The 19,341-nt window shown below is 44.9% G+C and overlaps 1 protein-coding gene across 2 annotated transcripts in view; it reads left to right on the top strand.

Annotated features, from left to right (window-relative positions):
• BAG4 (BAG cochaperone 4) overlaps positions 1-4,791 on the top strand; it is a 46,708-nt gene extending 41,917 nt beyond the window's left edge. For both annotated transcript variants that reach the window (XM_073588798.1, XM_073588799.1), the window contains exon 5: positions 307-4,791. In XM_073588798.1, the coding sequence (XP_073444899.1) occupies positions 307-780 (474 nt within the window). In that variant the 3' untranslated portion in view covers positions 781-4,791. The remainder of the gene's footprint in view (positions 1-306) is intronic.
• The last annotated feature ends 14,550 nt before the right edge of the window (positions 4,792-19,341 follow it).

Here is a 19,341-nt window from a genome sequence, read left to right as displayed (position 1 = left end):
CGTCCTACATTTAGCAGTCGCTCTGCTTGCTTTCTTGACTCTGTTCCATTCGCTTGAATAGGACTGAGTGATTCTGAGTTGGAATAGCAGATACAGCCACAAGCAGTGGTGGCGGGCAGACAATGAAGAGGATGTTGTCGTCGGTGAATCACCATGAGCTCATGTCAGTTTTGTTCTACAGTAGAAATATTGTGTTTTCCCTAATTCTATGGCGATATACATTGGATTGAAACTAGTGCATAGGGTCAAAGCTGATATTTAATATAAATGTCAGAACTTTTTTTTGTCTCTTAATTCTCATTTTAGGATACGCCTCAAAATCCTGGTTACAACCATCAAAGGCCATTCCCTGGCTACCCCTCAGAAATACCCCAATCATGCCCACCTTCCGTACCGAAACCAAACCTTCCTCCACCAAACCCTCAGTACAGCGCTTCTCCGCAAATGTATAATAGGAAGGAACCTTCAAATCCAGAATCTGTTCCCAGACCCAAAGAAGCCAACAATCCCCCAGCCGATCTTTCTAGCGCCACACATCCGGGAATACTGAAGATCTGCCAGGTCTTGGAAAGGGTGGAGGATCTGGAAGAAGAAGTGGATGAGTTTGTAGGGAAAAAGACTGACATGAGTTACCGGTGTTTAGAAGAAATGTTGACCAAGGAATTACTAGAGCTAGATTCAGTAGAAACCGGCGGCCAGGACAGTATTCGGCAAGCACGGAAGGAAGCCGTGAAAAAACTGCAGTCTATTTTGGAAAGGCTTGAGAGGAAGGGGCTGTGACTACAAGGTGGATTCGCAAACCAGTGGATGGCATCAGTCAACAAAATAGAGTCTCGAGAGTTCTTGAAGAACATACGTGGCCATTGTGTTCGTTGAAGACCTCAAGAAGCGAAGATCTGACCAAAGGAAGGGGATAATAAACCATCTCCAGAGGAGCTACGTGGATTCTGAGAAATGAGGGGGAAAATAAAAAGGCATCTTTTTTTCAGAGGGTGGTGGGAAAGATTTTGAGGGAAACTTTCCCACTAGATGAACAAGGCTAAAACATGTACAGATATACCGCCATTTTCCAGTCACCGTGAAGAATGTACAGAAATTACAATTCTCTCTAAAAACGTTTCAATTATAATAATGAAAAAAACACATTTTACATGAAACAGAAGTTTTCTGTGAAGCTTATCGTTTATTTTTTAAGTAAATCGAGCCATTTGTGAATAAACAGATTTTAATTATTTGAAGCCATTTCAAGACGTTTTTCGGAACCGATTACAGACCTATGAGACCATTATGACATTTCGTATTCATGGTCCTTTTGTTTTTGAAAAATAAAACCGGAACAGCCCTGTGACCTGTACTTTACTTCGGCCATAAATTCTGTCCGAACTTTTTTTTTTCCCTTTGTGGATGAAAGATGTGAAATGCTCATTGGAGCAGGAAATTTTGACTTCTCTTTCGCGTTTTTTAAGAATCCAAATTGTGGTGTGCAATCAAATTTATGAAGCGGGATGGACTGTTCTGAGAAAGATTGAATGTAGCGGATGCCAAGAAAAACTGTCTGTGGTTTCAGTTATGGGAATGTGTTCGGCTGGGTCTAGACGGCAATGGTGGCTACAATCCAGATTTGCATCTTGACTCAACAGTGCGCTGACAAGCAAGTTGCAAAAATTCCAACCGGTTCCAACTTTTTGTGATTTATTTCTCGCGGTACCCTACGGGGTTCAATGCAACCCCATTTGCCTGCATTGCGCTGCAGTGTTGCAGTGCACAGTATGATCTTTGCCTGCGAGACCATGTAGCGGCCATAGTCGTCATCTATGCCCAGCCTTGCAAATATAACTGCTCACAGAAATGAGATATTTGCCATCAAATCGAGCCAGTTCTGGAGGAATATTTGTTACATAAGGTCTTTCTTTATAGGATGTTTGTGGGAGATGGATAAACATTGGCCAGTAGCGTCTTATATATTTGGTCATCTCAAGACCGTAGATGGTTTGATGCCTCCAAAACAAGTTATTTTGCACAGAAACTTAATTATATATTTTTTTTTCCAAGTTGTTAAAATATTTCCTACATGTGAGACGTTAATGACCTTCTCCAGTTTTTACAAAAATCTGATTAGTTCGGCAGTAAGAGAAAGGGTGTGCGGTTTAAGACCCTTGTAATCCAGAGTCCACCGGTTACTATGGAAGTGCTGTTTGACAACCTAGTAAAAAAGCACAATATTTGTAAGGCAGACGGTCAGACGTGACAGATGGATCAACAGTATAAATCAGATTTTTCTTCTAAATGCAGTTCTAGGGAGAAGAGTTTTTAAGAAAAAAAAATTACTTCTTGTTACTTGCATTTACGGTTTAAGAATTCTATTCAATGGTCACCTCCACTAGGATAGATTTGTTATTAAAGGGATTGTTAAGGCATATTGTCAAAGAGGGCAACTGCTTGCTGGGCAAGACCACGTCCGAATTGCCTACACGGGTACTAAAGGGACCCGTCCATAATGCTCAGATGCAGTGGTGGTTCTTCATGGCTTGCGCAACCTATATAACGGGTATGTTGGAGCAGCCTGAGGATCAGGGAAGGATATGGTGAAGGCTGATTTCGGACGTCCATGAAATCCGGTTCATGTGGTCCCTGTCCCGAGCGTAGCAGCCTCATGGGTGTATCGAAGGCTGTTGAGTTTGGGTCTGTCAGTAGAGTTGAGCGAATTTGATCGGGTCCCTGCTTATTAGGCAAGCTAGAGCGCTTACCGAATAAGCTACAGCAGGAACCCGGATACATGGGGCGCGCCGGCTGATCGGCACCGCAGCTGCATGTGTTGCAGCTGTGTCACAGGCTCACCGCACATGCATGGAGAGCCCAACACACAGGCTATGCATGCATGGTTTGTGACTGTCACACAGCTGCGACACATGCAGCTGCGGTGCCGATCAGCCGAGGCGCGCTCTGTGTATCCGGGTTCCTGCTGTAGCTTATTCGGTAAGCGCTATAGTTTGCCGAATAAGCAGGGACCCGGACAAATTTGCTCAACTCTATCTGCCAGGTCCGTACCCGGTCTGTATTTCACAGATGTCTGAATTCAGCCTTTAAGCTCAATATTGGGTCTCATGTAAGTGGATGTCTGTTGTTTTAGGTCAAGTGCACCATTTCTTGATCTACCCCCGTGTTTTGCCAAAAAAAAAAGTCCAAGACTGGAACACCTCTTTAAACCCTTTTTCCACTTTGCTGCCCTAAGATACGGTACTAAATGGTTAAACTGTCCTGGCAATGTGGCAGCGCCCCCTCTGTGGCAGGACCCCTGCCTGTTCTTCGGTCTTCTCACCCTAAGGGTATGTTTTTTGGTTTTTTTTTGCAGCAGGTGTATTTGTCTGCTGTGTATTACAGTACCAGCAAAGTGAATGAGATTTATCAATTTTCCTTTTTTTTTTTTTAACTATTGATTGTTTTTTTTTTTTTTTTTGTTTTTAAAATCTGCAGCAAGTCAATGTTTTCACGGCGGTTTTCATCCATTTAAATGATGATAGGGGGGAAAAATGTAAAAATGCACGTAAGAACACTTTTACTATATGCAGCGGGTTTCTTTCTGCACCAAAAAGCAAACGTGAATATACGCTTAGTTATGGCCACCTTCTTCATATGACAGCCATGTTTGCCTGGTGACTTTTTTTTTTTTTTTTTTTTATCATTGCCAACTAGTGATGAGTGAACGTGCTGGGATAAGGTGCTAACAGAGTGACTTTGGGGTGCTCAAAAAATATGTTCTGAGTCCCCGCGGCTGTTGAACAGCCGCAACACATGCAGGGGATTATCTAACAAACGGGCACTCCCTGCATGTGTTGCGGCTGTCGAACAGCCACGGGGACTCAGAACATATTTTTCGAGCACGCCAAAATCACTCGGTTAGCACCCGAGCATGGTAACGCCTTATCCCAGCATGTTCACTCATCACTACAGCCAACATCTGGGTGGCCTCTCCATACATACAAGGGCACGTGTGAGTAGTTCTCATTGGATGTGTTTTCCCTTCCCATGATCACGGCTCTCCGATGCGTCTTTTTTTTTTTTTTTTTTTTCCCTGTTGGTTTCCACATATCAAGTGGCCGTTTCACACAATCTGGCCCACTAGTGTTATTTCTCGGCACTTTTAGGACGCGCACGCACTGGCTTGGCTTTAAAAAATGTAAAAATATGGTATTCTGTATATCCATTTTACCATTGATCGCAGCTGGTCTCCCACATGGCGAGATCCGTGTGGCCAACGATGACGACGTGGATGGGGAGGAGTTATTTGTAAAAAAAAAATAAATAATATTTTGCACTAGTGACTTCCATATGAGAGTGGACTGGCCCTTTAAATACATTATTTTTTTTTTTATTTTTTTTTTTAAGACCTCTTATGAAATTGTCTGAACTCTGGGAATAATTAAGACAATCGTTAACTGTATCACAGGAGGATTGATATTGTCCTGCCCGCGTATTACCAATTGAATAATTATTATTTTTTTTTTATTATCTCAGGAAAATGACTGTTTCCAGTTGATTCATGAATGGGGGGGGGGGAATGTAAAAAGTTAAACTAATTTCTTCTGACTAAAGTGTATATATTGGGGGTGGGGGGAGATATCCTTTAAATCACCACGGCAACAGGAAAGACTTGAAACTCGCATCCGGCTGTCTCGGGGACGTATGGACGTTTTAATATTTGCACTGAGGAATACTGATTGCTGTTGTACATTTGCATATATGTAATGAAGGCACTTGTTGAGTTTCCTAAATAAAGCCATATAGAAATAGCATGGTTGGTTATTTATTTTTGTGGGGTTTTTTTCTATCGAATCTTCCACTCATTGAAGAGACCGGTTTGGGGTCTTGCAGGCAAAGCTCCATGGGAAAACTATGCAAATTAACTCCGTTCTAGAAGGTAGAAAAACTGTCTCACTAGTGCCACCTAGTGTCACTCCAGTAAGTGGCGCCTATACAGCATTTCTCCCTATTTTACATACAGGACATGCTATATAGATATGCGCCAAACTTCTGTGATTTTTTTTTTTTTTTTTTTACAAAAGACGCAATTGATTAAATCAACCCTGCCCACAATGACAAAAAAAAACAAACACTCAAAGTAGAATTTTAAAAAGCACACATTAAAGAATAAAGGGCAAAAGAGAAAACAAAAACTAGACAAAAAAAAGGCGCAAATGCCATAATGATTCTGACCTGTAGTGTATTTATTTCCTTGTAGGTCAGCCTTATGTTTTCACCCTATCGAATTCCATCTTGATTCCTAGCTCCCATGTCATTCCTGTCAACCCCATGCATCACACGGGCAGCTAGAGTTCACTTCATCTTATCTGAGGGAAGAAACTAATTATCCTTCCATTTATATTCTCCTAAAAAAACTAATTATATGTTTGTAGTAAGAGCGATTCGTCTGTATTCTGCAGTATAACTGACGGACTGTGCAGTCATCATCACTATCTGTGATAGGAGCTTCTGTTCTGTGGAAACCTTTTGTCCATGCAGTTTCATCGTACAAGTGTACCTATTGACTGAGATGGTGACTCGCTTCAAAGAACATAAACCTGTCTAAGGCCGGTTTCACATTTACGTTACAACGGCCACCGCTAAGCCCCGCCCCTGCCACGCCTCCAACGGTAGCTCCGCCTCCGGGCACATGACGCTGCATGTGTCCCCTATCTTTATCACTGAGGACGAAGGCCGTGCGCAGTATGCGTTTGGCGGCGCCTGCGTCCTTTTGACGGTGCGCTGACCAGCGCCAAACGCAACCTATTGCAATTTGGTTGCGCTCGGCGCACTGTCAAAAGGACGCAGGCGCTGCCAAACGCATACTGCGCACGGTCCTCAGTGATAAAGATAGGGGACGCATGCAGCGTCATGCGCCTGGGGGCGGGGCTTAGCGGCGGCCGTGCGCAGGCCGGCGCTGCGGCCTGTAACGCAAGTGTGAAACCGGCCTAACCCACTAAATGAAGAGAAGTATTAGATAAGTCTCCAGAAAGGAACAATTATATAAAGCACTACTAACTGAATAATATATATTTTATTTTAGGGGACCAGTGACAGGATAAATTGAAAAGAAAAAAAAAATTGGAGTGCTACTTTCAAGATCCCCTCCCATCAAAGTTTTTATCCTTGCAATATTTTGTAGTCCTATTATATAGCGCTGTGTACTTACAATTGCTCATTTTGCCTTTTCTACCCAGTTAATTATTCTCTTTTTTTTTTTCCATTAGGCCAAGGAACATCATGTAATTAAAAACATACTAGCTGAATCCTTTTAAGCTCTATGTAGAATCGAGAAGTTTTCTTTTCCCTGCATGAGATGAGTCCTCATTAGAACTACAATTCGTCATTAGCAAAGTCACTGGCGGGGGTGAGCAGAACAGCTGGTTCAGGATTTGAAGAGAAGGTGGAGCTGGGCTACCAGAGACTTTCCACTGATGTAGAATTGTGAAAGCCTGACAAATAGCTCATGCATGGATAAAGGGATCTCTAGTGCCCGGAAAGCCTTGTAGCACGCAAAGTACCCACCAAAAGAAATGTCAAATATCCAGCAAAGGTTATCATAAAGCTATTTAAAGTCCACAAACATTAGTAATTCAGATGCGTTTCTGACAAATGTTGCAAATAAAGAAGAATTTTATGGGACCCTTTGCTGGATATTTTACATTTCTTCTGATGTAGAATTGTAGTTCTAATGCTGACTCATGCAGGGAAAAGAGACTTCCTGTCACTACACAGAGCGTGGGCTTCAGCTAGCCCGTTTTTAATCTCGTGATGTCATAGACTTACTGGAAAAGAGGAGAATTAGCTGGGTAGAATGGCAAAATTAGCGATTGTAAGTTCACAGTGCCATAAAATATGATGACTGCAATATATGAACAGGATAAAAACTTTGATGGGAGTTCTTTAAGGCCCATTTAGAAAACAATAATTGGGAACGAGTGTCTGTTAGTGCTCTTTTGCTGATTATCTGCATGTACAATCGTGCCATCAGGCAGCTAAAGAAGAGCAAAACATTAGTAAGTTTGGCGATCGTTCATGATGGAATTACCTTTATCGGCAGCACGTTGTCATCTGTAAACGGAATGTGCTGCCGATAATGATTAGTGATCGCTCAGTGCATGCAGCCTTCTGGTTGGCTGATCACCTTCTTTCTTGAAGGCTGCATTCAGAGTAATAAATGCACATTAACCCCTTAATCCCCCAATCCTGTTTTCAACTTCATGATCGAGCCAATTTTTACAATTCCGACCATTGTCACTTAATGAGCTAATAACTCTGGAACGCTTCAATGGATCACACTGATTCTGAGATTTTTTTGGAGACTTATTTTACTTATTTGTTAGAAATGACTTGCATTTATTTGTGAACACACCTGAAATTTGCAGAAAATTTCACAATTTTTAAGCTTAACTTGTTTAAGGGCATAAAAATTGTCACAAAGAATACGTAATAAATATTTCCCACATCTCTACTTTACATCACCGCAATTTTTGAAGGTTTTTTTTTTTTTTTTTTTTTAAGGGTGAAAAGTTGAACGTCGATTTTTCATTTTTCCAACAAAATTTGCAAAACCATTTTTTTAGGGACCTCATCACATTTTGCAGTGACTTTGAGGGGTCTGTATGACAGATAATACCCAGAAGTGACACCATACTAAAATCTCCCTGAAAAACTTTTCACAAACATTTAACTTTTTCATTTTCACAAGGGTAACAGGAGAAAATGGACCTTAAAATTTGTTGTGCAATTTCTGAGTATGCGGATTCTCCACATGTGGGGAAAAACTACTGTTTGGGTGCACGGCAGGGCTCAGAAAGGAAGGAGTAACGTTTTGGAATGCAGACGTTCATGGAATAGCCTGCAGGTGTCATGTCGCGTAAAGGAGAGCCCCTGATGTGCCTAAACAATGGAAATTACCCACAAGTAACCCAATTTTGGTAACTAGACCCCTTAAGGAATTTATCTAGATGTGTGATGTGCACCTTAAACCCACAGGTGTTTCACACAATTTTATAACCTTGATCTGTTTGGGCGCACCGCAGGACTCAGAAAGGAGGGAGCGCCTTTAATTTTTTTAATGCAAATTTGGCTAGAATTGAGAGAGAAAGCCATGCCCCTGATGTGCCTAAACAGTGGAAACCCCCACAACTGACCCCATTTTCGAAATGACCACTCAAGGAATGTTTCGAGATATGTGCTGAGTACCTTAAACCCCCCAGGTGCTTCACAGAAATTTATAATGTAGAACCGTGAAAGTAAAAAAAAAAAAATCAAATTTTTCTCATGTGTTCTTAGCCCTAATTTTTTTTTATTTTTACAAGGGTATCAGGAGAAAATGGACCCCAACATTTTGTTGTGAAATTTCTCGATACCCCATATGTGGCCAAAAACTACTTTTGAGACATAGTGCAAAGCTCAGAAGGGAAGAGACGCCATATTGGAGTTCAGATTTTGCTGGAATGGTTTGAGGGGGCCATGTCACATTTGACAGAGCTCCTGTAGTGCCAGAACAGCAGCAACCTCCCCCATAAGTGACCTCATTTTATAAACTACACCCCTTAATGAATTCATCTAGGGGTGCAGTGATCATATTGACACCACATGTGCCTCACAGAATTTTATACCATTGGGCAGTGAAGAAAGAATAATTTTTACAAATAAAATGTTCTTTTAGCACCAAATGTTTAATTTTTCTAGGTAAAAACAGATCTCTGTTTGCTGTAAAAATTTCCCCTGATTGCACCAATAAACTACATGTAATCTTTAAATTCTTTTGAGACACAGTGCGAAGCAAAGAAACACCATATAATAGTGCAGATTTTACTGTTCAGGTTTGCAGGTGCCACGACCCACTGGGAGAGCCCCTGAGGTGCCGGAACAGCAGAACTCCCCATGAGTGACCCCGTTTTACAAACTACACCTCTCAATTCATCTAGGGGTGCAGTGATCATATTAAAACCACAGGTGTGGCACCGAATTTTATTCCATTGGACAGTGAAGGAAAAAGAATTACATTTTTACCACCCAAATTTTGTTTTAGCCCCAGATTTTATATTTTGACAAGGGGAAATGGGTAAAAATGGCACCAAAATTTGTCCTACAATTTCTGCTGAATGTAGAAATACCTCATATGTGGCTGTACAGTACTGCTTAGCCATACAGAGTGACTCTGGAGGGATGGAGTGTTATTTGCCTTCTGGAGTGCAGATTTTCCTAGTATAGTTTTCTCTTTCCTCCATGACGGCACCACGGAGAGAGGGATCCGTCCTTAGGGACAGGAAACCTACAGATGAAAAAGGCGGTACCTCTCTCCCACATAAGTTGGTTTCCTGTCTCTGACGTGGAACCTACAGCACGTACCTGCAGTCGACGCGGGATGCTGGGGACCGAACCAGTCCGGTAATAGGCAGCGGAGCTCCCAGCCTCGGCTGGGTCGAGGCCTTGTGCTGGCTTCCCCCGAAGCACTACCACCGGGGTCTGCGGGCCTTGAGGGTGAGTGGGGAGAGGCAGTGAAGATCATTGACGAAGCCTGCCGATCCCAGAAAAAAAAAAAAAAGGGGGTGCTGCCTCCTACAAGTGTAGTGGCGGCGGTCACTTAAGGAGAGCCCCCCCCCCCGCGCCGAGCACCGGACCCAGAGCAGCCTGTGGAGGGTGGCGGCGGCCACCGGGAGCCGCAAAGGTACAGGGTTTGGCGGGACCTCGGAGCGGCCTGGGGGGGGTGGTGGCGGCCATCGGGAGCCGTGAGGTACAGGCCTCGCAGCGGTGGAGGGTGGCGGCGGTGACCGGGAGATGGGGCCTCCGCAACGCCGAACGGAGAGCGCAGGACACCGGCACCAGGGGCGCGTAAGCGAGGCATCTTCCTTGAGGAGGCCCAATGCATTGCTGGGAAATCCGCAGTGCGCATGCACGGGCGGCCACTTCCGGCGGGGGAGCACGGACCGCTGGGTAGAGGGCGGCGCCAAATTTAAAAAAAAAAAAAGGGAAGTCATATTTAAAGCCCCACTAAAGGGGAAAGAAGCAATCACCATGAGTGAAAAGCCACAGAAAGAGGAGACGCGGCGGCGGTCCCCGAAGCAGGGGCTGCGGCAGACGCAAGAACAGCGCCAGCATTGACAGCGCGACTCTGCCCAGCATCGCAGCAGCAGCGGTCTTACAGGTTCGCGGTGCAGCCAAAGCTCCACCATGGCGGCACAGCCAGAAGTGGATTCAGCGGTGGAAATAATCCCTACGCCCGAGATGGTATCTCTCGTTCCACAAGGAGGGTGAGTGATCTCTGTGAATGCCCGCTAGCTAATGTGCGATTATTTTCTCTTTTCAAGGGCGTAAGTGTACAGCCAAATCCGAGCACATGGTATGTGCTATATGCACGGAGGAGCTATGTGGCAGAGAAAGCTCTGTGCGGCGTGCATAGAGCAGACAATACAGGAGGAATCCCCGAAGTTTGATTCAGACCTCAAAACACTGATAAGGACCCAGGTAGAAGACGCCCTTAAAGGCGTTAGAACCTCAAAGAAGAAACGCAGGTCCAGGCATAGGTCTCCAGAGTCCAGGGTTAGTGAGTCAGGGAGTGAATTATCTGACTCAAGTAATTCATCATCCTCCCAGTCATCATCATCCTCAAAAGGGGGACGCAGCTGCTTCCCTATTGAGACGGACGCACTGGTAAAAGCCGTGAGGACAACTATGGGTCTGGTAGACGAACGCCCTAAGAAAACGGCGGAAGAGTTAATGTTCAGTGGACTGGAACAAAAAAAACGGAGGGTTTTTCCAGTGAATGAGAAAATCCACTTCCTAATTAAACGAGAATGGAAAAAAACAGACAAGAAAGTCCTAACACCCAAGAGAAAATACCCCTTTGACGATCCGGCCTGCTCCATATGGAGTAAGGCACCTAAACTAGACGTGGCTGTTGCAAAAGCTTCTAAAAAATTTGCCCTGCCCTTCGAAGACATGGGTACCCTGAAGGACCCAATGGATAAAAAGGCAGAAAACTTAGAACGCTTGGAAAGAGGCAGAAGGGGGACTAAAGCCAGCCATAGCAGCCACGTGCACGGCACGCACCTTAATGGTTTGGTTGGATCACTTAAGGCCCCGTCACACTAAGCGATCTCGGTAGCGAGATCGCTGCTGAGTCACAACTTTTGTGACGTAACAGCGATCTCACCAGCGAGATCGCTGTGTGTGACAGCGATCAGCGAGCGGCCCCCCTGCCGGTATCGCTGATCACTGGAAGAAACCTCTGGACGTTTCTTTGGTCGCTGGTCTCCCGCTGGCCAGCATGCATCGCTGTGTGTGACAGGTGGGAGACCAGCGATCAGGTGTAAAAGATAATAAAAAAAATAAATATAGTTATTCTCACCTTCCGACGTCCCGTTCAGCCATCCTGCCTCTCCACGCTCCGGTCCCAGTGATCCTTTGCACGAATGACCGCGAGACTTTGTTATCCCTCGAGACCATGACATCTCGCGGTCATTCTCGCAAAGGATCACTGGGACCGGAGCGTGGAGAGAGGCAGGATGGCTGAACGGGACGTCGGAAGGTGAGAATAACTTTATTTTTTATTTTGATTCTATTTTTTACAGGGATGGCCAGCGATGCCGGGCGCTCGACATCGCTGTGCTGATCGCTGGTGAAGCTGTCTGTGTGACAGCTCACCAGCGATCACATAGCGATTTACTAGCGATCCTGACACCTTGATATCGGTGTCGGGATCGCTGGTAAGTCGCTTAGTGTGACGGGGCCTTTAGATTCCGAAATAAAAGAAAAAGTCTCAAGGGAAACAATACAAAGGTCAGTTTCTGTAATGAAGGGAGCAGCAGCCTTCCTGGCAGATGCATCAGTAGACTCAACTAGGTTGGCGGCTAGAGCAGCCTCCTTCTCAAATGCCGCGAGACGCGCCTTATGGCTAAAATGCTGGCCGGGAGATCTGCAGACTAAAACCAAATTGTGCGCAATCCCGTGGAAGGGAGAGTTCTTATTTGGGCCAAAGCTAGACGACATCTTGGAGAAGGCAGGGGACAAGAAAAAGTCCTTTCCCGGTTTCCCTAATCAGTCGTACAAACGGTCTTTTGGTACAGAAGGTTTATGCGACGGAGACCCCCAAAAGGGAACAAAGAAGGTTGGGAGGATAAAAGAAATAAGAACAAAGGCTTTGTGTTCAACAAGCCCCCCGACAACAAAAAGCCACAATGAAGGTGCTCCCCTGGTCGGGGGAAGATTGTCCTACTTTTTCCAGGCCTGGGAAAAAATATCCGCGAGTTCGTGGATACTGAGCATAATAAAGGAAGGTCTGAGGCTAAAATTCAATACCCTCCCCAACAATTTTTTCGTGATAACGCCCCAAAAGACATCACACTAGCAGCTGGCTCTACAACAAGAGATCGCGTATCTAAGGGAGAAGGAGGTACTACAAGAAGTCCCCTACCAGGACAGAGGCAAAGGCTTCTACTCCCCTCTCTTTCTCCGCAAAAAGCCAGACGGAACATACAGGGCAATCATAAATCTAAAAAGATTGAACAAGTTCCTGGAAATTCAGCATTTCAAGATGGAGACAATAAAATCTTGTGTAAAAATGCTTCCCCAATCATGCTTCATGGCTGTATTAGAGTTGAGAGATGCATATTACCATGTGCCTATTCACAGAGATCACAGGAAATACCTCAGGGTGGCGGTGACAATCCAGGGGGAGATAAAACATTATCTGTTCAGAGCTCTCCCCTTCGGGCTAGCTATTGCTCCAAGAGTATATACGAAGATAATGTCAGAAGTAATGGCCCACATAAGCGAGAAAAACATCCTGATAGTCCCATACCTGGATGATCTCTTAGTAGTAGGCGTCACCTTTCACCACTGCAAGCAACAATTGGACATGGTCATGGAATCTCTAGTGAATCTAGGATGGATGCTGAATTTGCCCAAATCCAAACTCGTACCAAGTCAGGACAGGAGTACTTGGGGATAATACTGGACTCAACCAAACAGAAATGTTATCTTCCGCAGACGAAGATTCAAAAGATGACACTGATGGTGTCACAAATGATAGCTTCCCCAGTCACTACCCTGAGAAAGGCAATGTCTCTATTGGGGTCAATGACAGCCTGCATGCCAGCAGTACAGTGGGCACAAAGCCACACGCGAGACTTATAATGGGAAATATTAAACGCAGACATTTCCCTACACAGGAATTTCGACAGGCGATTAGACATATCACCAAACACAATACACTCCTTAACGTGGTGGACAGACCCAACAAATCTAACCAAGGGGGTCCCTTGGGCGTTACCAGTAACAAAGATCCTAACCACAGACGCAAGCCCCTGGGGGTGGGGTGCACATCTAGACAGCCAGGTGGCGCAAGGACCCTGGGCTCAAGAAAGAGAGTCAGCTTCCTCAAACATGAAGGAGTTGCTGGCAGTGAAGCTAGCTCTCGTCCATTTTCTAGATTAATTTTGCTCCCAACACACAAGGGTCTTCTCAGACAGCCAGGTAATGGTAGCATAGCTAAACCACCAGGGGGGCACCAGATCTCTGATGGAGGTAACAAAATCCATCTTTCACCTTGCGGAACACAATCTGGAATCCCTGACAGCCCTCCACATAAAAGGTTCGGAAAACCGAACAGCGGACTTCTTAAGCAGAACATGCCTAAAACAGGGGGAGTGGGAACTAAGCCAGTCAGTCTTCAATCAGATTGTGAATCTCTGGGGCCGGCCAGAAATAGACTTATTTGTGAACAGTCAGAAACGGAAGTTGGAAACCTGCTCAATAGATCCCCGGGGGGGGGCCCAGTAGCTCTAGACGCCTTCACGATACCCTGGGATTATCATCTGGCTTACCCTTTCCCACCAATATCTCTTATCCCCCTAGTACTGAGGAAAATACGGGGGGACAACGCGACGGTAGTGGTAATAGCGCCCTTCTGGCCCCGGAGAATATTGTTTCCCTGGCTGAGAAGAATGTCCGTCACAGACCCTTGGGTTCTACCAGAAACCCCAGACCTTCTATCCCAGGGACCAGTGTATCACCCCCATATAAAAAATTTACACATGACAGCTTGGCTTTTGAGAGGGAACTCCTAAGCAATAGGGGCTTCTCGTTAAACTTGGTAACCACGTTACTACAAAGTAGAAAGCCAGTAACCACTAAGGCATATGGGAAAGTATGCAAAAAATTCATGTCAATGTCAGGTTCTGACCCAACGGGAGAAATCCCAATAAACAAAATTCTGGAATTCCTACAGAAAGGGTTGGAAAAGGGACTAGCTACAAGCACCTTGAAAGTACAGGTGGCGGCCTTAGGGGCTTTGTATAACCATGACTTAGCCGGAAATCGGTGGGTTAGGAGATTCATGAGAGCCGCAAGTAGTTCTATGCCGATCCCCCTACGCCCCCCCCCTTGGGATCTAAACCTAGTGTTAAACGCACTAACCAAATCTCCTTTCGAACCCCTGGCGGAGGCTCCCTTGAATATTGTCCCTTAAGACCTCACTCCTCATAGCCTTAACTTCTGCCCGTCGCATTAGTGATATGCAAGCTTTATCTGCCCACTCACCCTTCACTCAACTACTGGATGATAGGCCGGGTCGGTCTTAAGAATTACCCTATCTCCCCAAGGTTCCGTCACAGTTTCATAGGACCCAGGAGCTCTCCTTACCCTCCTTCTGTCCCAATCCTAAGAACAAAACAGAGGAGGTACTGCACACTTTAGATGTAAAAAAGTGCCTGGTCCAATTCTTGATAACCACAAGGGAGTTTAGGAAGGATAGGGCTCTGTTTGTCTGCTTTCAGGGGCCACGGAAGGGCCAAAAAGCATCGAAGGCCACACTGGCAAGATGGATAAGAGAGGCCATCACCCTATCCTACTCCTCCTGCGGGGCGGCCATCCCGGAGGATGTAAGGGCCCATTCAACCAGGGCAGTGGTGTCATCCTGGGCGGAGAAAGCCTGCGCCTCAATAGATCAAATATGTAGAGTTGCCACTTGGTCTTCCCCCTCTACATTTTTCAGACATTACCGTCTAGACTTGACCTCCTCTTCAGATCTCACCTTTGGGAAAAGGGTTCTGGAGGCAGTGGTCCCTCCCTAGATGTACAATCTTTGTAATTCTCTCCGTGGTGCCATGATGGGGAAAAGAGAAAATCGTAGTTACTTACCGATAACAGTATTTCTCTGATCCCATGACGGCACCCGTACATACCCTCCCTTTCACACACAGGTGTGCACATTAAGGGCCTGTTACACTAAGCGATATCGCTAGCAATATCACTATAACGTCAGTGGTTTTGTGACATTATAGCGATATTGCTAGCGATATCGCTATGTCTGATACCTCCGACCGATTCCCCCGCTGGTTATCACTGATCACGCGAGAACGTCCTGGACCGTTTCTCATCGTCAGCTTCCTGCTGGGCTTCCTGTGGCACCGACGAGCGACGCGTGGACGAGGGTGGGAGAACGTCAGGATCGCCTCGTCTGACAGGTAAGTAGCGACCCCCGACCGCTGCTATGCGCTGGTGAGATCTGCCTGTGTGGCAGCTCACCAGCGACCACTTAGCGATGCACCAGCGATCCTGACCGCGTCACATCGCTGGTCGGGATCGCTGGTGCATCGCTAAGTGTGACAGTACCTTTAGAGTGAGTTAATTAGCTTTGGTATTTAGTCACGCGGTGCCTTTGGTAAGCTTAATTTGATTAATGTTGGATTTTTGGTAACCAATTGAGTTGGCGGCGTCCTGCTCTCTCCGTTCGGCGTTGCGCAGCTCCCGGTCACCGCCGCCACCCTCCACCGCTCCGAGGTCCCGCCAAACCCTTTATCTTTGTGGCTCCCAGTGGCCGCCACCACCCTCCACAGGCTGCTCTGGGTCCGGTGCTTGGCGGGGGGGCTCTCCTTAAGTGACCGCCGCCACTACACTTGTAGGAGGCAGCATCCCCCCTTTTTTTTTTCTTTTTTCTTTCTGGGATCGGCAGGCTTCGTCAATGATCTTCACTGCCTCTCCCCACTCACCCTCAAGGCCCGCAGACCCCGGTGGTAGTGCTTCGGGGGAAGCCAGCGCAAGGCCTCGACCCAGCCGAGGCAGGGAGCTCCGCAGCCTATTACCGGACTGGTTCAGTCCCCGGCATACCGCGTCGACTGCAGGTACGTGTTGTAGGTTCCCCGTCAGGGACAGGAAACCAACTGATGTGGGATAGAGGTACCGCCTTTTTCATCTGTAAGTTTCCTTTCCCTGAGGGCGGATCCCTCCGTGGTGCCGTCATGGGATCAGAGAAATACCGTTATCGGTAAGTAACTACGATTTTTCCATATACAGAGATCCTAAGTACTAGAAGAGCAGAATCCCCCCTAAAAGTGACCCCATTTTGGAAATTATACACTCTTGGGAATTTATCTACAGGTGTAGTGATGATTTCGACTCCATGGGTGTTTTCCAGAAACAAGCAGCAGTGGATGTTACTGAGTGAAAATTGCAAACTACCATTGTAGTGACCAGTACATTAAACCCAGCTCATTCTTCTGGAGACATGCACCTGTAAGTTAGGCGGGCTCGCATCACTACAGAAATGCCAAACATGTGGATGCTAAATGTGGTTTAGGCACACTGGGGTTCAGAAGTGGGGGGCATTTGGATTTGGGAGTGCAGAATATGCTTAATTTCTTTTGGAGTGCAAGGAGTCATTTCGCTTTTCCAGAGCCTTTATATTAGTAGTAACATGAGAGCCCCCTATATTTCCCTTAGCAGATGACAAAAGTGAATGGGGACTTGCTTTTTGAAGATTGATTTGAAGGTTTTGTTGGGAACATTTTACATAACATTTTGGATCACATTTATCCGGCACTCTACGCTGAGCACTTACTTTGAGATTTCCATCAAAATCTCCGAGTGACATGATTCAGATCCCTTAGCAGATGACAAAAGGGAGTGGGTACTTGATTTTTTGAGGATGGATTTGAAGGTTTTGTTGGGAACATTTTACATAACATTTTGGATCACATTTATCCGGCAGTCTACGCTGCGCAAGTGCTCATCAAAATCTCCGATTGACATGATTCAGATCTCTTAGCAGATGACAAAAGTGAGTGGGGACTTGCTTTTTTGAGGATTGATTTTGAAGGTTTTGTTGGGAACATTTTACATATCATTTTGGATCACATTTATCCGGCACTCTACGCTGAGCACTTACTTTGAGATTTCCATTGAAATCTCCAAGTGACATGATTTAGATGAAACCCCTGATGGATCCATTCAGTATAGTAAGGCAGCAGAGTTTTTCTGGACTCCGTCTGGCCTCTGTTCGACAGTGCCCAAAACTGTGGCGGACCGCACTTTCATGCACGCCTAACAATACGAACACCGCTGGATCATAGGCTAGACAGTATCCAGAGTGCCTCCATCTGCCTCATTACAGGGAATCTTCCTCCAGAGGTTCCATCTGAATCACGTATTTCAGAGATTTACATGGAAACCCCGGTGTAAGCGCTTAGCATAGAATGCAGGATAAATGTGCGCCGAGCCTTACTGTGATCTTTGGGATGCATAATGAAAAAATCAATGGCAAGTGAAGAATTGGTTTTATTTATTTTACGCTGTTCCTCATGTGGTATAAGTGATATGGTGACTTTATTCTTCGGGTCGGTACGATTCCAGCGATTCCAGATTTATATCGTTTTTTTATGTTTGTCTACTGTCACACACTAAAAAAAAGTATATTTTGAGAGCTATAATTTGTCCGTATTTTGGCCGACAGTCATGTGAGCGATTGCTTTTTTTGCGGGATTAGTTTAAGTTTTTATTGGTACCATTTTGAGGCACATAAAGTTTTTTGATTGCTTTCTATTCCAATTTTTGGGAGGTAGAATGAACAAAAACCGGCAATCCAGGATTTGTTTTTTTTTTTTTTTGGATAGAGCAGCTTTATTCTTCAGGTCAGTACGATAACCGCGATACCACATGTATTTTAATATAACCGATACTATGGGTAATCAGCAGTTTCCATAGTCCCCAAAGGGGATGGGCCACTCTTAACATACTACAAAATTCACACATGAGAAGAGCATACTGCCCAATGTAAATGAACATCAGAAAGAATTAGATTAAAAAGATCCTTTTATTAAACATAACATAAAACCACAAAATCATAGTAATAGTGAATGAAGTAATCAGTGTTTGGGAAACAAAAATAGATTCCCCAGAACTAATTCAAAGCCTAGGCAAAAATAAAGTGCACCATAAGGGAAATTCCCCAAGAGAAGGGGGGCAGTAAGGTGCCCGTATCAAATCATCACCCTGTACATACAATCTCAAATCTCTATGAATCCCATAAATATCAAAAAATATATGTATATATCCTAATACAGTGTAAAGAGACTACTAATGAAACAGCACTGTGGCTAGTATGCAGGGAGTCTCCCACCTGTGGGGCTATACCTTCTTAGCTGAATAAAGTGACGGTGCAAATTAAAGTGCCATATCGTGCTTACCCATATGGGTGAATGTCCAAGTTCCAGGAACGTGCCCCAACGCACGTTTCGCCTATCTGGCTTCCTCGGGGGGGGAAGTACTGCATCGGGGCACCTTACTGCCCCCCCCGAGGAATGTATATAGTTTTTTTTGTGTAATTTGTTTTGTTGCTTTTACACAATAAAAACAACTTTATAGAAAAAAAAATTATTTTTGCACTAGATGGTGGCCCGATTCTAACGCATCGGGTATTCTAGAATACAGTCATATGTTAAAGTTTGGGCACCCCTATTAATGTTAACCTTTTTTCTTTATAACAATTTTGGTTTTTGCAACAGCTATTTCAGTTTCATATATCTAATAACTGATGGACTCAGTTATATTTCTGGATTCAAATGAGGTTTATTGTGCTAACAGAAAATGTGCAATCTGCATTTAAACAAAATTTGACCGGTGCAAAAGTATGGGCACTCTTATCATTTTCTTGATTTGAACACTCCTAACTACTTTTTACTGACTTCCTGAAGCACTAAATTGGTTTTGTAACCTCATTGAGCTTTGAACTTCATAGCCAGGTGTATCAAATCATGAGAAAAGGTATTTAAAGTGGCCACTTGCGAGTAGTTCTCCTATTTGATTCTCCTATGAAGAGTGGCATCATGGGCTCCTCAAAACAGCTCTCAAATGATCTGAAAACAAAGATTATTCAACATAGCTTTTCAGGGGAAGGATACAAAAAGTTGTCTCAGAGATTTAACCTGTCAGTTTCCACTGTGAGGAACATAGTAAGGAAATGGAAGAACACAGGTACAGTTCTTGTTAATCCCAGAAGTGGCAGGCCAAGAAAAATATCAGAAAGGCAGAGAA

This window comes from Dendrobates tinctorius, unplaced genomic scaffold (assembly GCF_039654945.1).
Source record: "Dendrobates tinctorius isolate UK_male_01 unplaced genomic scaffold, ASM3965494v1 ptg000104l, whole genome shotgun sequence".
Taxonomy (NCBI): Eukaryota; Metazoa; Chordata; class Amphibia; order Anura; family Dendrobatidae; genus Dendrobates; species Dendrobates tinctorius.
The sequence above is the reverse complement of the archived record's forward strand: the minus strand, read 5'-3'. Positions and strand labels throughout refer to the sequence as shown.